Source organism: Manis javanica, chromosome 14 (assembly GCF_040802235.1).
Source record: "Manis javanica isolate MJ-LG chromosome 14, MJ_LKY, whole genome shotgun sequence".
NCBI classification, from domain to species: Eukaryota; Metazoa; Chordata; class Mammalia; order Pholidota; family Manidae; genus Manis; species Manis javanica.
Genome location: NC_133169.1, coordinates 10,886,137 through 10,905,009, shown reverse-complemented (window position 1 = coordinate 10,905,009; position 18,873 = coordinate 10,886,137). Strand labels below are relative to the sequence as shown.

The following is an 18,873-nucleotide window of genomic DNA, read 5'->3' as shown; positions in this document are numbered from 1 at the left end:
ACGCCAATAAATACTCGAGGAAAAGCAAATCCAAGCCAATCAAAGGCTTGAAGATGGATTTGTCCCGCCTTAAGCTAAAGGGACCAATAGGAACCGCAGGCGGTGTGTTTGAAAGCGAGGCCAAAGAGGGTGGGAGCGCGTGCTGCTGGGAGTTTGGAGGTTGGCGGCGCGGGGCTGACGGTCCTCAGGCAGAGCGATCATGTCGCACAAACAAATTTACTATTCGGACAAATACGACGACGAGGAGTTCGAGTACCGGTTAGTGCCGGCGCGGGGGCCATAAGGAGGTCGTGAACTTTGACAAGTGAGGGTACGAGGAATTAGTAAAAGGGAATGAAACCGCAGAGTCAGCGCATGCGCAGAAGAGTAACAGGGCGGGCGTGAGCGTAAAGCGCATGCGTGAAGGGTTGGCGGTGCTGGTAAAAGAAACAAAGTGGTAGCAAATTTGGTGTGAACTGTTTTGGGAGGAGGCATAGGTGGACGTTGTTAAAATGCTGACCACCTTCACTCTTGCGGGGTTCTGGATCATTCTCTCACCTTTACTGACCAAGTTGAACTTGCCTTCATGAGACTGTATTTTGGCTACACCACAGAACCATCGAGCCTACTGGGAAAGGATGGCAAAGGGCGGAGCTCAAGTTTTCCTCCCGTCTTCCCTGCAAGGGAAGCTCTGAGAGCGCTCGAGTGTTGCTAATTAATTCATGGAAAAGGGCCGTAGTTGTCTGGCTTGTTTTAGGAAGGGGGCCTTGAGGAACTGGAGTGAAATAAAACTAGCCAGAAACATTGAGACAAGACTTGAATGGACCTGACAGGTGCCCGTCAGATAACTGAAGTTGAATTTCAATTTTCGAAGGGCATCTATTTGGGAAACAATTATAGAGTACTCACAGGTTTCAGGTGTTGTGTTAAAGTGCAAGGATAAGCCATGGTCTCTGCTTTCCAACCCTAAAAATCTGTGAAAATACTGACAAGACTTCAGAAAGAAGGTGATGGCTGGTATAATAATAGAGATACACAGTCTGTTATGGTATACATAGGATTTGCAAAGGATGGTAAAGAAAGGAGTCCCTACAGAGTTTGCATTTGATAAAGTATAAATCCATAATTCTAGGTTGGAAAATAAGACAATGGATTCTACAAATGTTGACATTCTACTAATCTGTATTAAGTGAAATACTAAACACAACTTCCTAGTTTATTTCTTGTCCTCTGCATTGAAAAAGGTAAAATAGAAACTTGGTTTTCTTGTGTTTTTTTCTCCAGCCTAGTGCAGGGCTCTGAGCCCTCTGGAAAACTGTGCTGACAAATAACCATTGTTGAGCCAATCTTTGTGCCAAAGGCTTGGTAGAATATAAGCTATTTTCAGATATTTGGACTAGAATTATCTCTTTGGAAAAAATCTGTTACTAGCACAGAGAACATTTAGTACATTGTCACTGAGCATGATGAAGTCTATCCGAGTTAGCCCAATTCAAGTCAAGAATAGTCATTTCTTTGCCACAAAAGGAGACTTAACCTTGGGTTGGAAAGCATGGTGTTTCCCAAAGGAGGTCTTATGGTACATGAGAGTTAGGAAAATGAAATTGAGTAAATACTTCAAAAAAATTTTTTTTTCTTTCCCTTGTAGTAGCTCTTCCACACAGCACTCCATAACAGGACTTTCTTCTCTACAAAATCACTTTTTTCCCTTCCTTACCAATCCTGTTGAAAACCATCTTTAATTATTAACACTATGTGTGTCTTGGGCCCGAGTGTATTGTTTTTGGGTAGTCAACTAGAAGACTAAGCTCCAGAAAGGCATAAGCAATATTTCAACAGTGCCTGGCATTAGGTGCTCATTTACCTGAGTTATTTATTAATTTATACTTTTTAGTATACTTTTGTGAGGAGTCATTTAACTCAGCCTTTATTTCTAGCTGTCTCTACCCCACAATGAGAGGACATAAACTCCCTGCTATCAGAAATCTGTTTCTCTTTTCTTCCCTCTCTTAGCTTCTTACACAGGCAGGCACTTGTCTCAGTCTGTACCCAATACTGACATGAATTCCCCACCTTTCCCTGTTTCTGTTACAGGCATGTCATGTTGCCCAAGGACATAGCCAAGCTGGTCCCTAAATCCCATTTGATGTCTGAATCTGAATGGAGGAATCTTGGTGTTCAGCAGAGTCAGGGATGGGTCCATTATATGATCCATGAACCAGGTCAGTGCACTGGCTGAAAGCAGCCATGTAGGACTGCATCACTGAGGGAAAGAAAGGAGTAAGATGATACAACCCAAAGAAACAGGGGGGAAAGGTGGAGGTAGTTTACTGGTTCTTTACCCCCCAGCCATCTAGAAAAATTGGGAGTGATCCAAAATAAGAATAAGAGTAAAGTATCTGGGAAGTTCAGAGACAAGCTGTCACTGAAAAACCTCCTTTAATTCTCTGATTCAGTCAAAGGGTACTTTCTTTAAGGCCACGTATACCCTGGTAGAGGTTACGGTCTCTGCTTCATTCTCCATCAGAAAGCGAATTCTTGGATGTGTTCCAAACAAGCCAAGGAAACTATATTTCTTGGTAAGACACCAGACACCAAGCTGCCAGGCAAAACTAATAAAGGACACCCTGAGGCTGTATAAACATAGCAAAAAGACTGATATTAGCAATTCTGTACTTGGCAGACAGGCCAGGCTTTTGGGTCTGCTTCCAAGGCCATATGCTTGTCTTAATTTAGTTACAAAGATCTGAGTGGGTGATCACAGGCAAGTGGGAGTGGAATTCAGTATAGGTTGTGCATAGAATGGTGTGAGCTTGTCTCTTAGATTTCACTCACTCTTTCAGAACCTCACATCTTGCTGTTCCGGCGGCCACTGCCCAAGAAGCCAAAGAAATGAAGCTGGCAAGCCACCTTTCAGCCTCAAGCTTTACACAGCTGTCCTCGCTTGCCGACATCTTTCTAATAACATTATTATGTTGCCTTCTTGTTTCTCACTTTGATATTTAAAGAATGTTCAATACACTGTTTGAATGTGCTGATGACTTCTTTGCTTCTTGAGCAGAGCCAACAGCACCACAGCCCAGCCAAATGAGTGTTCTTTGGGCTGCAGCTCAGCTGAGTGTCATCCCAGAAGCCATGGTGAGCTCTGTACCCAGCAGAACACACTTGGCAGATGGAAGAAGCATCTGAGAATAAGACCATGGCTGTTAACAGGGATTGTGTTGACTTGCTGGTTTTTTCCTGCCAGGTGTTGTATATATGGTGATTTGTTTCAATGTATTGGAAGCTTTCCATTTTATCCAAGAAATCTGTTCCACATTATGAGCCTTGATTAAAGAGGAAATTTTTATAATGTAATTCTCTAATTGTATATATTATTTCCCCCCTCTCAGAGTGGGCATCACATTTAGTATTCTGGTTCTAATTATATGCCCTTCAGTTAGATGGTGAGGCTTAGGTCTTTGCCGCTAATGAGGTTTATTTCAACATTTAGGTAACTGATTTTTAATCTACTTTAAGCAGACTTGCTGTCCAACATCTACTGAAAGATATTTTGCTCTAACCACTAGCCAAAGATAGAGGTTATATGGGGACAACATCATCTCATCAAAACAAATGAACTGTTTCCTATAATCAGGGATGTTGCCTTTAACATAATCTCGATATTTGAAGAACACGTGACTGGGAAGAGAGGAGGCTATCTGCCAGAGTCTACTAGTATGATCTGCTTCCTGCCCCGCCTAAGTAAGGCTCAGGCACACCTAGGACCTGTTTACTGTGCACCATCAGTTGGGGCATGTTTTTAGTGATTCTCATTTTGGCTGAGCATTGGATTCACCTGGGTAGCTTTCCAAGCACTGATGCCTACTCATTCCTTAGAGATGTTGATTTAATTGGTCTGGGGTGTGGCCTCCATGTGGGGATTTCAAGCATTGTTACGCAGGTAGAGCGCTAACCTTTGAGAAAACAGGTGTAAGCTGTAGCTGTTTAAGAAAACATTTCGCCAAGTAACTACCCTCTGCTTTAAAAAATAACAGTAGTGCTAAGTAAGTGAGATTACCCTCCCCCCCTTATGTCATATTTATTCCTATAGCAGTAGTTCAAGTGTGGCCCCTTAAGAGAAAGCATCGTCACCCGACTTGTTAGAAATGCCAATTATTGTACTCCACCCAGACCTACTGAGTCAGAAACTGAGGGCTGGATCCGGCAACATTTTAAGTTATCTGATTCTGGTGCACGCTTAAGCCTAAGAACCCACTGGTAAAGTTAATGAACCAGAGCTGATGTGGGGTTTTGGTGGTGGTGGAGGTATCAATATCACCATTATTACTAATAAAGGTAATGAAGCACATGACAAATCATTAAGGCAAGGATTGCCTCTTTAAAAATCTTTAGAGCTGAGGTTCTTTTAATCGGAAAAAAAAACAGGGTTTACTACTTGAGAAAGAATGGCCCGGAAGCCTGGCTCTGCCTTTCACTTTAGTGTTTTGTAGTGGTTGTGTGGCATCCTTTCACCCTTCCGAGCCTGTTGCCCATCTGTAAAATGGACATCATATCTAAAGAGGGTTTTTAGGAGAGTAAAATGAGGCCAGGTGTTGTTCAGCAGTCCTCCAAATGATGAAAGGATTTTAGACCTTTATTACAGAGAACAGTACCACAGACGAGTAACACCAGCGTGACTTGACAGATCAAATGCAGATCTCAAGCCCCACCCTAAGCCTCCTGAATCGGGTAGATTTAATGAGCACATTAAAAATGTCCCCAGATGATTAGTGTGAACATTATCGGTTAAGAAGCACTTTTAGACCAAAGGCAACTGAAATGAGTAAGTTAGGATGTGAGAATCCAAAGTGGGCACATGGCATCCCCCTAGTCGCTGCCCTTGCTTGCACCTACGAAACCAGTAATTGGTAGTGATATTTAAGCACTGTTCGGAGCAAGGTGAGGCAAGACTTGTCAAGAGGGTTAATTAGCTTTATCGTTTATAATAGAGAAATGGAAGTGACACACACTAAAAGCTCACCTCAAGGTGATTGTTCGCCTTCCTACCTCAAGGGCAAAGCTGATAATTACTCTTGGGTGTCCCTCCAACTTCCATCGGCTACAGTGTAAAATCCCTGACACCAGTACCAACCCCTGACCCCTTAGCCTAGAATAAGTCATGGTTAATGAACACAGCATATACCTACAATAATTTGAATTGAGAACGGAGGTTAGAGTCATGCCTCCCTTTACTTCCAGCACCGGAAGGGAGCACCCCAAAGTCCTTAGAACACCTCCAACAACCGCTCCTTTCACACCCCAGACCTCCTAAACCCAACCTGAGAGAAAAAGCCCTACCACCCATGCTCCCCGACCCAAAAGCTCGGCCCCCAGGTTTCCGGGGGAGGAGTGACCACGTGGTTGTCGTTAATAACAACCTAGCACTACTCCCGCCCTCTAGCTAAACTTCGCGAGCGACAATCGACTACACCAATGGATCCTTAGAGGTAGTCTGAGCGACAGCCAAAATAACCAATTAACGCGTGAAAATTGCGGATTTAAGGCGGGACTCAGTACGGAAGCTGCCCATGGACAGAAGGAAAGGCGAGAGGGAAAAAACCCGGTGAAGGGGCAGAAGAGGCAGGTGAGAACCTGGAGGAGCTCAGTAGTCTGAAGCGCGGTGGGAAGAGACAGGATTCCAAGACAGAAAGGGTGCAGAAGCCTGCGAAAGAAAGCGACTGAGTTCTGTTCGGGGCGGAGGGAGGGAACGCATTTAAAGGGACCAAGGCCCAGGATAAGGTAGACATTTAAAGGGACAGGTGCCCCAAAGAGAAGAGAAATTTAAAGGTGCAGATGCCCAAGATAGAGCAGACACTAGAGGATCAGAGCCGACGGAAGTAAGACAAAGTTGTAGGTGCTCCGGAGAGCAGGACATTTTGAGACGACTAGGGGCAAGCTTATAAGACGCTTAAAGAGGTATGGGCTGGGGTCTGAGAACACGTTTTTTAAAGAGGCAGAGATAAAGTCACTTGTTAAGGGCCTGGTGAGGTCTTCCTCTGGGAAAGAACATGCACTCCTGCTCTCCACCATTGTCCTTTCTGGCTCCTCCAGGTTCCCTTGTTCCCGGACCCCCTGTTCCCAGACTATGGCCCCCAGTGCCCTGTAGACCTGGCGGGACCCCCCTGCTTGCGACCCCTATTTGGGGCTCTGGGTGGCTACTGGAGGGCCATGCAGAGGGGCAGAGAAGGCAGAACCATGGCATCTAGGGCCTCTGAACCTCCCCCAGGGCGCAGCGTGACAGCGGGCATCATCATTGTTGGAGATGAGATCCTCAAGGTGTGTGTGGGACAGAAGAGGGGGGAGGGTGCGGCGTTCTCCTGACCTTTTAAGAGCCTGCTCCACATTCTCTTGAGAGAGGGTGAATCGGGGTGGGAACCCCTTGCTGCAGTAGGGCCCTGGAGTGAGTCCAATATATTGGAGGAAAAGTGGCCCTCGTTCTGTCAGTTACTCTGTTGAAAAACTGGTAGCAAAATCCCTACAATTTGCCAAGCAGTACAATAGGGATAGGAAGGGCTTTACAGAAACGACAAGTTCATCATATTAAGGAGATACAGGTGCAAGTATTATTTAAGAGTTATGTCCAGCCTATTTGGAAAATGATCCAAGACATTCAGCAGAATGGATAAGCCAGACAGAAGGAAGAAGGTACTAGGAATGAGAAATCTGTAAATCAGGGAAGTCTTGTCCTACTAGAAGTCATTGTAGGCATCAAGTTTGTAATAGTAATATTGACCCCTATACTGAGTGTTCACTAGGGCCTGGCAATGTACTTATTATTATATCACTTAAGTGATTTTACTAATCCTTACAACAACTGCGTGAGGTTGGTACTTTTATTGTAAGTGTCAATAAAGTATGAGACTGAGGATCAGAGAGGTTGAGAAACTCACCCAAGGTTACACAGCCAGGAAGTGATAGATAGGGGATTCCAACCCAATTCTCTCTTACTCCAGGGTAACTCTTAACCACTAAACCCCCTGTGGAGAAGTAGGAGATTGGGAGGAAAGAATATTGGATAGAAACCATAGACGGCTTCAGATATTCTGCAAAGGAATTTGAACTTTATTCTGTATAGGATTGGAAACAATAAATGGCTTTTGAGCCCAAGAGTGATGCAATCACAGTGACACATTAGGAAGGTTATTCAGGAGGCACAGGGCAGAGCGCTGTGGCTGGAAGCTGGGAGCCTGGCCAGGGGGCTGTTGCCACTATCCTGGTGCCAAGGACCTGCTTGGTGGCAGTAGGGACAGAGGGAAGAGAGCAGATGGGGAGACATTACAGAAACAGAGTCGACACAGCCAGGGATATGGTGAAAATACCTGACAAGCACTTGGAGCTGGAGACTGAAACCATGCCGGCTGGTTAGAAAGTGGATGAGTTATCCACGTAGAATTGATAATCCATAGCACAGATGAGGTCAAAGTCAGAGTACAGAGGAAGCCCAAAGTGGGTCACATTATTCCTGACTCCATTCACATGGGTTTTCCCACTCTTCTGCCCAGTCCAGGCTTCTTGGCCACCTGGGTGGTGTCTCCTAAAGAGCAGAACGCCCCATCATTTGGGAGATGCAGCTATCACCCCTTCCCCCTTTGTCCTCCACCCCCACAGCATTGACACTCTTCTTCCCCATCCCCAATCTCCCAGGGACACACTCAGGACACCAACACCTACTTTCTGTGCCGGACACTGCGCTCCCTGGGGGTCCAGGTGTGCCGAGTCTCTGTTGTACCGGACGAGGTGGCCACCATTGCAGCTGAGGTCACCTCTTTCTCCAGCCGCTTCACCCACGTCCTCACGGCAGGGGGCATCGGCCCCACTCATGATGATGTGACCTTTGAGGCAGTAGCACAGGCCTTTGGGGATGAGCTCAAGCCACACCCTGAGCTGGAAGCCACCATCAAAGCCCTAGGAGGGAAGGGCTGGGAGAAGCTGTCCCTGGTGCCCACCTCTGCTCGTCTGCATTACGGCACAGATCCTCATACTGGCCGCCCTTTCAAATTCCCTCTGGTCTCTGTCCGAAATGTCTACCTCTTCCCAGGAATTCCAGAGCTGCTGCGGCGGGTGCTAGAAGGGCTGAAGGGACTGTTCAGAAACACAGCTGTGCAGTTCCACTCACGGGAGCTGTTTGTGGCAGCAGATGAGGCCTCTATTGCCCCCATCCTGGCTGAAGCCCAAGCCCACTTTGGGCGCAGGATTGGCCTGGGTTCCTACCCTGACTGGGGCAGCAACTACTATCAGGTGAAGCTGACTCTGGACTCAGAGGAAGAAGGGCCCCTGGAGGAATGCTTGGCTTACCTGACAGCCAGTCTGCCCCAGGGATCTCTGGTTCCCTACATGCCCAACACTGTGGAGCAGGCCAGTGAGGCTGTATACCAACTCACCGAATCAGGTAAGGGCCTCCGGGTGGGGACAGCATGCATCAGGCCGCAGGTGCCACCCTGGGTCTCAGGAATGCAGGGGCCATTGGAGGCATCCCAAATATCCAGAAGAGGGTAGAACATAGCCACAGTTGATTCATTCGTTCTTCCAATAAATATTGATTGAGAACCTACTTTCAGCAGCACTGTGCTGGGTGTTAGGGATCTAGCTCAACAGGACAGATGTATGGCCTACTCTTCTGGACCACAGGAAAGGCAGACATTAAACAGGTAATCATGCATGAGTTGTCAGTGATGAGGGGAACCCTACAGCAGGAAGATCAGCCTGGATCTGGGGTCAGAGGAAGCTTCTCTGAGCAAGTGACATATAAACTTAGTGATAAGGAAGATCTGGTCAGACCAGGGGGGTGTGCAGGAGTCTGGACTTTATCCAGGAACACTTGGAAGATACTGAAGAGTTTTAAGCAAGGGCAGCGTGGTTCTACTGTCCTTTAATAGCCATACAGATTTATCTGATGCCCTCTCCCTTGCCTGCCTGGCAGAGTCTTCTCTGGGGGAAAAGGTAGCAGGTGCCCTGCAGACCATTGAGACTGCCCTGGCTCGGTACAGCCTCACCCAGCTGTGTGTCGGCTTCAATGGGGGCAAGGACTGCACTGCCCTCCTGCACCTCTTCCATGCAGCTGTGCAGAGGTGAGTCTATGGCCTGGAGGCAAGCCCCCAGACATACCTGATTGCCCCATCCTCTAGTTGCCCATCCTGGGAAGCAGGGAGGAAAGAGAGTGTCTGGGTGGGGTCTGAGAGGGAAGTAGCCATGGTGACCTTTCAGTTCAAGTCCCCCACATATTTACTGAGCGTCTGACACATGCCTGTCCCTGAGTGCACAGGGAGGTCATGGTCCTGTTGGGGAGGTGGGACAGACCTGAAGTGTGCTCCAGATTTGAGAGGTGAGATCAGAGTGGACTTTGGAAGTGGGTTCTGGTGGATGGGAAGGACAAGGAAAGGAAACAGGGGTTGGGTGTCCATCCCAGGAGCCAAAGAGAACAGTGTAAGCTCTCCGAAGGGCTTTCCTGCCCTTGCTGGCAAGCCACATATTCTTTACCCTCCCCAGGAAATATCCTGAAGCCCAAGAACCCATCCAGATCCTGTACGTCCGAGGTGTCTCCCCTTTCCCTGAGCTGGAGCAGTTTCTACAGGATACCATCAAGAGGTACGAGGGGCCAGGAGGTTTGGGCTCCAGGAGGGGCTTAGCCGGGCCCACTCCTGACCCTCACCCCCTCCTCCTTCCTCAGGTATAATCTGCAGGTGCTGGAGGCCGATGGTGACATGAAGCAGGCCCTGACTGAGCTGCAGGCACAGCACCCCCAGCTAGAGGCCGTCCTGATGGGCACCCGCCGCACCGACCCCTACTCCTGCAGCCTCTGCGCCTTCAGCCCCACCGACCCAGGCTGGCCATCGTTCATGCGCATCAACCCACTGCTGGTAATGGGGAAGAGGACTCATTACCTTCACATATCCAATCCAGTACACCTTGGCCTTCCTAGGTAGGAGAGATTGGAGCTTGGGGCTTGGATAAAGGGGCCCCATTATCCAACGGAGGCTGTGCTATTTGTTCATTTAGCCTTTGGACCAGTTCCTATTGAGCACTGACTCAATGGCAGGCATCACACTTTCCGCCATGGACAGAACAGTGGCTTAGACCTGTGCTGCCCAACATGGTAACCATTGACCATTTATACTCAATTCGTAATTCATGAAAACAAAATACAAATGACTAAAAACTATTTAATGGTATTCTTTTAAAGGGTGGATTTTATGACATGTGATTTATATCTCAATTTTTTTAATTAAATACAATTCAAAATTCAGTTCTTCAGTTGCACTAACCACATGTCAAGTGACCACCATGTTAGCACAGATACAGAACATTCCATTGTCTCTCAGAAAGTTCTGCCGGGAAGCTCTGGCTTACTCACGTTCCCCTCTGCCTGGAGCTTAGCCCAGGTCATGGGTGGATTGGGGATGGAGAAGGGACAAGGGGAAGGCCTTCTCTTTTGCACTGCTTGGCCTACACAAAGGAAGATATACCCTAGTGTCGACAGCAGACCTTCCCTCAGAGGCTGAGGCCGCAGAAGAGCCCTGGATGGGCACATTCCCAGAGGGGAGGAAATAGGTGTGGGAGAGGGGAGATTTTGTGACTCTTTTCCACCTCCCAGGATTGGACCTACAGAGACATCTGGGACTTTCTGCGCCAACTGTTTGTCCCATACTGTATCCTGTATGACCGAGGGTAAGGGTGTTGGGCAGGAGCAAATGGGCGTAGGCAGACATGAGGGTGCTGGGGTCGGGGAGATACCTTCCTGCACACTTACCCTCCATTCTCCGGGCTCCAGCTACACGTCACTGGGAAGTCAGGAGAACACTGTGCGAAACCCAGCCCTGAAGTACCTGAGTCCAGAAGGGCAACCCACCTACCGCCCAGCCTACCTACTTGAGAATGAAGACGAGGAGCGTAACTCCCGGACATGACCTCCAATCCCGGAGGGAAGGAAGGAGGCTGTCCCAGGGTGTGACCTGTCAATAAACTGTGCCTCTCACGTGCCTGTTGCTCTGGCTGTCTTCCTGCTCCATAGGATGGGAGAAGCACAAGTGGGCTAGGCCCTGCCAACTCTGAGCTGGGAGGGCTCACTCCGAGGGGCAGGCGGGTAGGGGAGGTGGGGTAGAACAGACTGGGAAGGAGCTCTTGATCCTGAATGCCAACCTCAGCAGGAGTCCACGAGAGGGCAGGAGCAGGGCCTACTGCCAACCACTATGGGCAGAGGCAACACAGGCAGGGCACCCGAGGTTTCAAGGCCCAGGCTGGAAGAAGAGAAGCTGAGCTGGCCTGACAGCAGAGAATGAAAGATGGAGCGGCCAGGCCCTCCTCATAACCCAACCCCTCTATCCCTGTCCATAGAGGCTGACTCAGCCCATTCTCAGCCCCAGAACCTTCCCTGTGCTAGACCCTGAGGCCTTTGTCCCCACAGTCATATGGTCTGAGGGGGGTGGGGACAATGTTGATAAAAGGCACTGGAGGCAACTCCCGCACCCTTCCTCATAGCTGCTGCCCACATGCAGCCCCGGACACAGCCCCTAGCCCAGGCCCTACCCTTCTCCTTTGGAGGGGCCCTGCGAGACATTGGGCTCCGGGCGCCTGTCATGAAGATGGGCACCGGGTGGGAGGGCCTGCAGCGGACCCTGAAGGAAGTCGCCTACATTCTCCTTTGCTGCTGGTGTATCAAGGAGCTGCTGGATTAATGGCAGCAGGGAACTGCCTCCTCCCCACCAGCCCCATGGCTGGCAACACTCAGGTGGGCAGGGTAGGGCAAACGAGGTATGGCTGCAGCTTCTGTGGCAGAGCCTGCCTCTCAGTTTCCCACTCTCTCCTTCAGAGCCCAGCCCAACCCCATCAAGACTCCTGGAGCCAGCTATGCTTGACCAAGGATAGGTCACAAATAATGAGTAAAGTGTAGATCTTGATGTGAGTATGTGCCATCTGTCAAATCTGCTTCATCTCTGGGCCTCTGTTCCTGGTCCCCACCTCTGGTGGACTGCTGGTTTGCAGGAGCTTGGCCTGCTGGCTAGGTCCCCAATAAGACTGCAACAGGACCTGGCACTCCAAGCCTGGCACAGCAAGCCCACCAGCCCAGATGGTTGATACCTAGTTAGTGTCAGCAATGGGCTGCCCCCTAATATCTCTGTATGAGAATCACTGAACTATATATACATAATAAATAGGCCCTGAGGCCCAAAGTTCAGTGTCCGAAGCAGAATCAGAAAGTCAGCTCCAGAGGATCTTGAAGGATCCAGAGGGAGGGAAGGAGGTTGTCCTGGGTAGAACTGAGACTGAAAGCCAGGTTTCCTGACTCACTGGTGCCTGAGTGGGAGGGTGGAGAGTAGAAACGCCAGGGTCCTCCCAACTTGTGGATAGGGAGGGGTCCAGCCTGGGTGAGGTCTTCTGTGAGGCCTGCAAGTTAGGGTGGGAACCCAAATAGAAGACCTGGTCTGGCCAGCTCCCTGCATCTGAGAATCTTGTGGGGAAGCCTGGGCTGATCCTAGTCCCCAGCTCACAGAAGAAATAAGGTCCTGTTCCTCTGGCTCACACACAAAGCTGCAAGAAAGGCACCTGTGGCCACACAAGTCCCTCAGGCTTATCACAGTGCACGCGACATGAACAGCCAGAATGAGCAGAACTGACTCTTCACTTCCCCTTGGCAGCCACCAACACATGCCTTCCCTGAATGACTCTCAGTGGTAGGTACACATCAGCCATTTATACCCTCTTGCTCATGTTTACTGACGTGTGTACTCACAGCCCCACACAACCTCAGAGCAGGCCATACGCTTGTTCAAAGTGTCCCTGGGATCTCTACCCAGCATTCCCTGGCCCTCTTGGGATCCACCTATTGCCCCCACCCTCCAGGAGCCCTAGCCTGGAGATGGTATTTGGGGCAATCCCCTGACTCCTAAGAACCAGCTCTTCTGCAGCCTTCTTCTCAGTTAACTCCTTTTTCTCTGATTTTTCTGTTTGAAAAAGTAATATATGCCTAGAGTAAACAATTTTGATACTAAAAAGTCTCCCTCCCACACCTATTCCCCAGTCCCCCAGCTGTCCTCCCTGCAGGTAACCATGGTTACCAGTTTCTTGGAGGCCATTCCAGAGATGGTGTATGTGTATAATGCATCTTCATTTATTTAGCAAATCTTATTGAGCATCTACTTTACACCAGTCTGGGTGATTGACATTCAGCAGTGAATAAAATAGGTCCTTGGACTCATGGAGCTTAAGTTCTGAAGACTGGAGACAGAAAATATAAACATTAAAAAATATGTATATAGGTGTTATTAGGTGATAGGTGCTGTGGACAAAAGAAAAATTCAAGCTGGGGATGACAGTCGGGGCAGGTCATGGAGGGCTTAGTAATAAGCCATGGTAAGAACGTGAGCTTTTTTGCTGAGTGAAATGAGGAACTACTACAGTGTTGAACGTGAACTGATTTTTTATTTAAAAGGCTCATGCTGGTTGCTGTGTTGAGAACAGACGTTAGGGGAGCAAGGTGGAATAGGAGAGACCTATTAGGAGGTAATGGGCCTAATCTAGACCAGACATGTTGGGGGCTCAGAGCAGGATTATGGCAATAGCATTGGTGACAAGCCACTAGAATCTGCATATACTTATTCTTCTAGTTGATAACATACTCAACACACTGTTCTTTACCTTGCCTTTTTCCCTTAACACACCTTGTATAGGATTCCACATCAGTACTTTTAGAACCTGCCCATTCTTTTTTATGGCAGCATAGTACTCTATAGCACTCCCACTCAAGATTATTTATCCCTGGCTGCTCTGCACCCCTCTTTAGGGAACTGCAAAATGCAGGTCACTGCTCTTGTCTGCCCTTCAGAGCGCCCCCCATGCCCCAGAGCACAGCAGGGAGCAGGGGTAAGGTAAGGTCTTCAATCCAACCAGAGAGAGGTTAGTGGTAAGGTACACAGAATTCACCTTCCCATAGGAATCTGGGGCTCCTCCCTCCCGCCATAGCCTGCACCCTGCTTAGCCAGCTCCAGTCCTTTCCTGACTCAAGCTCTGGCCTTCTGCCTCCTTTTCCTTTTTAGGCTCCACTACCACCAAGCTGGGACAGTGCCTGAGAGTGGACCCTGGAGTCTGAGAGTTCTGAGCACCAGAACCTTTGCCAGTGGAGGGGATGTCTGGCAAAGACCACTGGGGAAGTAGTAGGTGAAGGAAGGCAGGGCCCTGGGCTGTGGCCTTTGGTGGAATGGGTGGCAGAGGGAGAGAAATAGAGACTGTCAGTGGCCCAAGGGGCACAACAAGACTAGAAAGAGAGCCCAGAAAATAGGCTGAGGCGAGGGATGAAGAGAACAACAAAACCTCACATGCCACTCTGAGAGAGCCCTTTTCACGCTACAGAGAGCTAGAGCCTTACAAAAGAGTCTGCTTCAGAAGTAGGCAGGACACGAGTAAGGGTAATTACCACATGTTAACATGAGAGAAACAGGCCCAGAGAGGTGAAGTAAACCATCCAGAGTCATACTCAGCACACTGCAGTAGGGTAATCATTCAGTGAACCCAGATTTTCCCATCTCAAATTCAGGGCTTCTCTCAATTAGCCTTACTTCCTCTTCCAAAGTGGAAGCTTAGGATGGTGGCCTATGGGGCCTGGGAGGCAGGGCCAAGAGCAAAGGTGCAGAGGGGACTACCATCCCATTCTGCACCCATTCCGTACTTGCCCACGTCCACATCAACCCTAACCTCCCCTTGTTCTTGGTTTCCCTGGCTCATTGGGGGCCCAGCTATGCCCTTTTCATGTAATCCACCCAGGCCAGGACCAGCTGGAAGGGAAAAAGATGCAGCAGCTCTGCTGCAATGTTCTCTTCCTAAGCACAGTTAGCTCGGGTTTTGCGTGTCCAAAACTACTCTCTCAGGAACCCATGGTGGGGTCAAGGGGTTGGGGGTGGCCGTAGAAAGGAGCAGAATGCCAAGATAGGGAGGGAAGGGTAAGACGTCTTCTACTCCTTGGCCCCTGGGGGCCGTCTAACGGCCACACGGAGTAGGGGAATGGGCAGGGTAAAACGGGGAAGGAGATAAGGCAGAGCTGCAAGTGGCCCCCAAGTACAACAGGAGGAGCAGGACCAGCCTCACATCGTGGATCCCTGCTGATGGCGTCGGATATAAGGCCTTTAATGGTGTGTGAAAGGCAGGTGGAGGAGAATGGTCAAGGCGAAGGGGTATGAGGAGCCGCGCGCAATAAACTGGATATTATGGTAATGTTCTGTAGAGAGTCCCAAGTTTTGCCATCAACACAGAGGCGGGTAGGAGGGGCTGTATAAAGCAGTGGTCTGACCAGTACCAGAGCGCAGACCCTCACGGCATCAGCTCTTATTTGCGTTCTTATTTGCATATTGTTTGCATATGAGTTATTTCCCCTTCAAAACCCAGAGGTCCACACCCCTTTTTCACTTACTCCCAGCTGAGACTTTTTACATCAAAGTGGTCGCGAGGGCGTATCCATTCTCCCGGCCATTTCTCTGGTCCCTCTGACCTCACCCCTCAGTGTCCTTCCATCATTTACCATCTCTCTCTACGTATTCCATCTTCCAAGCAGCCACCCGAACTTCTCGCTGTGAGCGAGGAGGCGGGGGGGGGGGGGGGGGGACCTGCGCCGCCTGGTGGCTGTCCGGAGGGAGTCTGAGGGCAGAGGGGTTCTGTTTCGCGTTCTCTGGGACGTGGAGTTTTGGAAAATGTTCCCCCGAGCTTCCTGAGGCTAAATTTATCTCCCCCGGCCCTGGGGGGCGCAGAGATCCCGTCGACGATTAGCGCTGCACGGCAGCCGGCTCCAGCCCAGAGGCCCGGAATAGGCGCCGAGTTATAAATAGTGCAGCCCGCAGGTGTGGGGGGAGTCGGCGGGAGGGGGGCAACCCTGGCAGCCACGGCCCCTTCAGGTGGGTTGGGCGGTCGCGGTGGGGGCGCCGGGGGGCGGCAGGCGGCGGGGCTGCGGTCTGAGCGCCCCCAGCGGTTTCCTGGGCGGCGGGTTTTTCGAGGGAAGCGGAGGCAGCCCGGGGAAGGGGGGGAGCGGGGAAGAGGTGGGCGTCTGGAGCAGGCTGATGCTCCGCTTCCAGCGCAGCCCCTCTACATTCCAAAACAGGCCCCCAGACCCACTCACCCAGGACCCCGCCCAGGCAGAGCCTTGTCTTTCTTCCCGCCAGAAGCCCTCTCTCCTCCAGCCTCTGCGAACATCTGACTCTACAGCTGCCCCTGGGCGCACGTGGCCCAGACAGTCCCCGCACCTGGCCGTCACTCAGAATCGCTGTCCCCAGCCCCAGGTATACGGTCCCCACTTAACAGGGGTTAACTCTCAGCCGGGGCTTTTATCCTTCTCATTGATCAAAAGCCTCACTCTGAGGGTATTTGCTTACCTCCTCCTACTTTCCTCCAAAAATTAAGGTCTATTTGGTCACCTGAAAATTTATGTCTGAACGTGCAGATCTGGGACGCTCCCCTATCCCCAAGAGGTCACTGCAGGCCCCACACCTGCCCCCCAGTTCCCAGTTCTGGTCCGGGCCTGGTGGCTGGCGGGGGTGACTGAAGGCCCCTGGGGCCCCGGCCTGGGTTTCGCGGGAGGGGGTGGGGCCCCAAGTCAGCGTTTCTTGGCCTCCGCTGTCTCAGTGGTTTCGGGTGGCAAGGACCCAGAGTTGGGGGATAGGTGGGAATTTCAAGTCGGGGTTACCCCCTCCGACTTCTGAGCAAAGGAGCTGTGTGGATGAGAAGGGGGTAGGTGGGGTGGGTCACTGAGGAACTAAGAAGAGGTCCCTGGAATGTGGAGACTCAAGTGGGGTGTGGCCTTCTTACCGCTGAAAGATCCAGGTTGGGTCCAGCAAGGCGCCGGACACGACCCGGAGAGATGGGGGACAGGGCGAGTCCGAAGCACCAGGCACCGTTCACTTATCCGTCCCTAAGGACTGGTGCCAAGATGCCCGTCCTTCTGTTGCCTCTGGAAGCTCTGGCTCTGCCTTCCCTGAGCCACTTTCCCGCCCCCCTTTTCCTCGGCCATGGCCCCCTCCTCCCTGAAGCAGCCCCCTCTCCATTTCACTAGTGCATCTGGCACTGCCGGCTGGCCCCTGGTACGGCCCCTACCCAGGCTAAGAGCGACCCGACGGCTGGAGAAGGGAGGGAAAAACTCCGGCCTGGACCCCACCGACCCCGGGCCCTCACGAACCAGAATCTGTCCAACAGAGCCAAGAAGAAAACCCGGAGCAGTGACCAGCCCCGGGACCCAAGGGGGACAGGGACGATAGGAAAACCCGGAGCGGATTACCCGAGCGACAGCGCCCCATGTCTGCTATTCCCTCCTTCCATAACCACCCTAATTCTCCAGTGAGATAATGTCTGGGGTCGGGGGCTGTTTGGTTTGGCCTGGGCCCTAAGGGGCGCCTCACACTTTCCGCCCCTGGCTGGGGCGCAGGGCAGCGGCCCCGAGGCTGAGTCACGGCGGGAGAGAGAGGGAGGGAGGGGCCGGGAGTCCGCCCCTCCCTCTGCGCTGGGATCCCGGGTCAGCCCGGGTGAGGGCCAGGGCCCCCCTGGCGCCGCCCATTGTGGTCCAACAGGTTGAGCTGGTGTCCCGCGGAGCCACCTGCTGGAAAAGGAGGGCGGCCCCCTGCGGTGGGGGTTGAGGAGGAGAAAGCGAGTCCGACCCGGTTCGGCCGGGCCGCGGGGAGCGGAACCTGGCCCGAGATAGCCGGATTTGATTCCGTTTTACACTAGTGGGAGGGGCTCTTTGGGGTTTGCAGCGCTGCAGGCCCTGTTGGAAGCGTCCCTCACAGACTACCCTCCACAGTTGGGGGGACACTGAAGTACGTATCCTGCCCCCCAACCTACACACACATGCTAAGGCACTCAGGTCCCCCTCTCCACGTAGCTCTCTGAGTGAATCGACGTCAAGAGGTCCCCACTTGCGGAGACTCAGTTTCTCCGCTTAGGGAACAGGCTAGAATGGAAGCGGGGAGCAAGAGCGTGAGCACGCCTCCCCCTCCCCCTTCGCGGAGCGGGCCCCTCCCCTTTGACAATGCCAAGGCCGCAGCGGGCACCGGCTGGAGCGCAGCGGCTGCTTGCCCAGCGAGACGTCCCCTCCCCGCAGGGCGCCGTCACGCGTGGGGACGGACGCAGGGTGACCACAGCCTCAACTCCCCCGCTCACTGAGGAGGGGTGGGGCGTAGGAGCTGACGGCCTGGTGGCTCCCTTCCCCCTACCTCCCGGGGCCCTGACCTGATTATAGCACCTCTCGGGACCCCCTTCCTTCAATCCCGTAAGTCCCCGTCTCACGTCCACCTAACCTATCTTTAGCCTCTCATACCCGTCCCTCCCGGGGTACTGGCCCTACAAAAGCCCTTTTGAGGGAGTGAGATCCCTAAGTGGGTGCTTAGTTTCCCTGCCTCTGCGGACACTGCCCCCTCCTCCTTCCCCTCCTCCAGGTTTCAGACCCGCCCCTCGGCTCCGCCCTCTCTCTGGCAGAACTCAAGGCGGGACCCACTTGGGATGGGCGGGTATTCAGGCCAATAGGCAGACAGGGCGGTGGAGTGTAGGGGGTGGGGCGGAGCAGTGGCGGAGGCTGGATGGGGGTCCGGGGCGGAGCTCGAGTTAAGGTGGACTGAGATAGATAGAGGCAAGAGAAAAGAGAGAGGAGAGGGAGAGAGGGCGGGGGTGAGGGAACGCGGCAGGTGAAGGGAAAAACAGAAAGAGAAGGAAAGAAGGAAGGAAAAAGAGGAGGGTGGGAAAGGCTCGGAAGGCAAAGTAAGAGCTTGGAGGAAGGGAGAGAAAAAAGAGGGAGGGACCCATCTGCGCCCTGCAGGGACTGGCTGGACCAAGGGGTTGAAGTTTATGTCCTTATTGGGCGGAGGGAGGGGGACCTGGGGGGGCGGGTGA

At 51.7% G+C, this 18,873-nt stretch overlaps 3 protein-coding genes across 5 annotated transcripts; all 3 read left to right on the top strand.

Annotated features, from left to right (window-relative positions):
• The first annotated feature begins 100 nt into the window (after positions 1 to 100).
• Positions 101 to 3,336, top strand: CKS1B (CDC28 protein kinase regulatory subunit 1B). Its single transcript, XM_017676493.3, has 3 exons — positions 101 to 258; positions 2,074 to 2,201; positions 2,823 to 3,336. The coding sequence occupies exons 1-3, from the start codon at positions 200 to 202 to the stop codon at positions 2,873 to 2,875; spliced, it is 240 nt and encodes a 79-aa protein (XP_017531982.1). The 5' UTR covers positions 101 to 199; the 3' UTR covers positions 2,876 to 3,336.
• A 2,143-nt stretch (positions 3,337 to 5,479) lies between these two features.
• Positions 5,480 to 10,997, top strand: FLAD1 (flavin adenine dinucleotide synthetase 1). Of its 2 annotated transcripts, XM_017676525.3 has the most exons (8): positions 5,480 to 5,605; positions 6,073 to 6,297; positions 7,666 to 8,410; positions 8,942 to 9,089; positions 9,508 to 9,606; positions 9,689 to 9,878; positions 10,613 to 10,686; positions 10,790 to 10,997. In XM_017676525.3, exons 2-8 carry the CDS (start codon positions 6,190 to 6,192, stop codon positions 10,923 to 10,925), a joined length of 1,500 nt encoding a protein of 499 aa, XP_017532014.3. In that variant the 5' UTR covers positions 5,480 to 5,605; positions 6,073 to 6,189; the 3' UTR covers positions 10,926 to 10,997. The 2 variants fall into 2 exon arrangements, with proteins under 2 accessions (XP_017532014.3, XP_017532016.3); XM_017676527.3 differs by lacking the exon at positions 5,480 to 5,605 and having other exon boundaries at positions 5,612 to 6,297; positions 9,689 to 9,940.
• Positions 10,998 to 11,461: 464 nt separating this feature from the next.
• Positions 11,462 to 14,231, top strand: LENEP (lens epithelial protein). 2 transcript variants are annotated; one of them, XM_037016646.2, is made up of 2 exons: positions 11,462 to 11,746; positions 14,052 to 14,231. In XM_037016646.2, exon 1 carries the CDS (start codon positions 11,508 to 11,510, stop codon positions 11,691 to 11,693), a length of 186 nt encoding a protein of 61 aa, XP_036872541.1. In that variant the 5' UTR covers positions 11,462 to 11,507; the 3' UTR covers positions 11,694 to 11,746; positions 14,052 to 14,231. The 2 variants fall into 2 exon arrangements, with proteins under 2 accessions (XP_036872541.1, XP_036872540.1); XM_037016645.1 differs by lacking the exon at positions 14,052 to 14,231 and adding an exon at positions 11,828 to 11,920 and having other exon boundaries at positions 11,468 to 11,746.
• Positions 14,232 to 18,873: the final 4,642 nt, after the last annotated feature.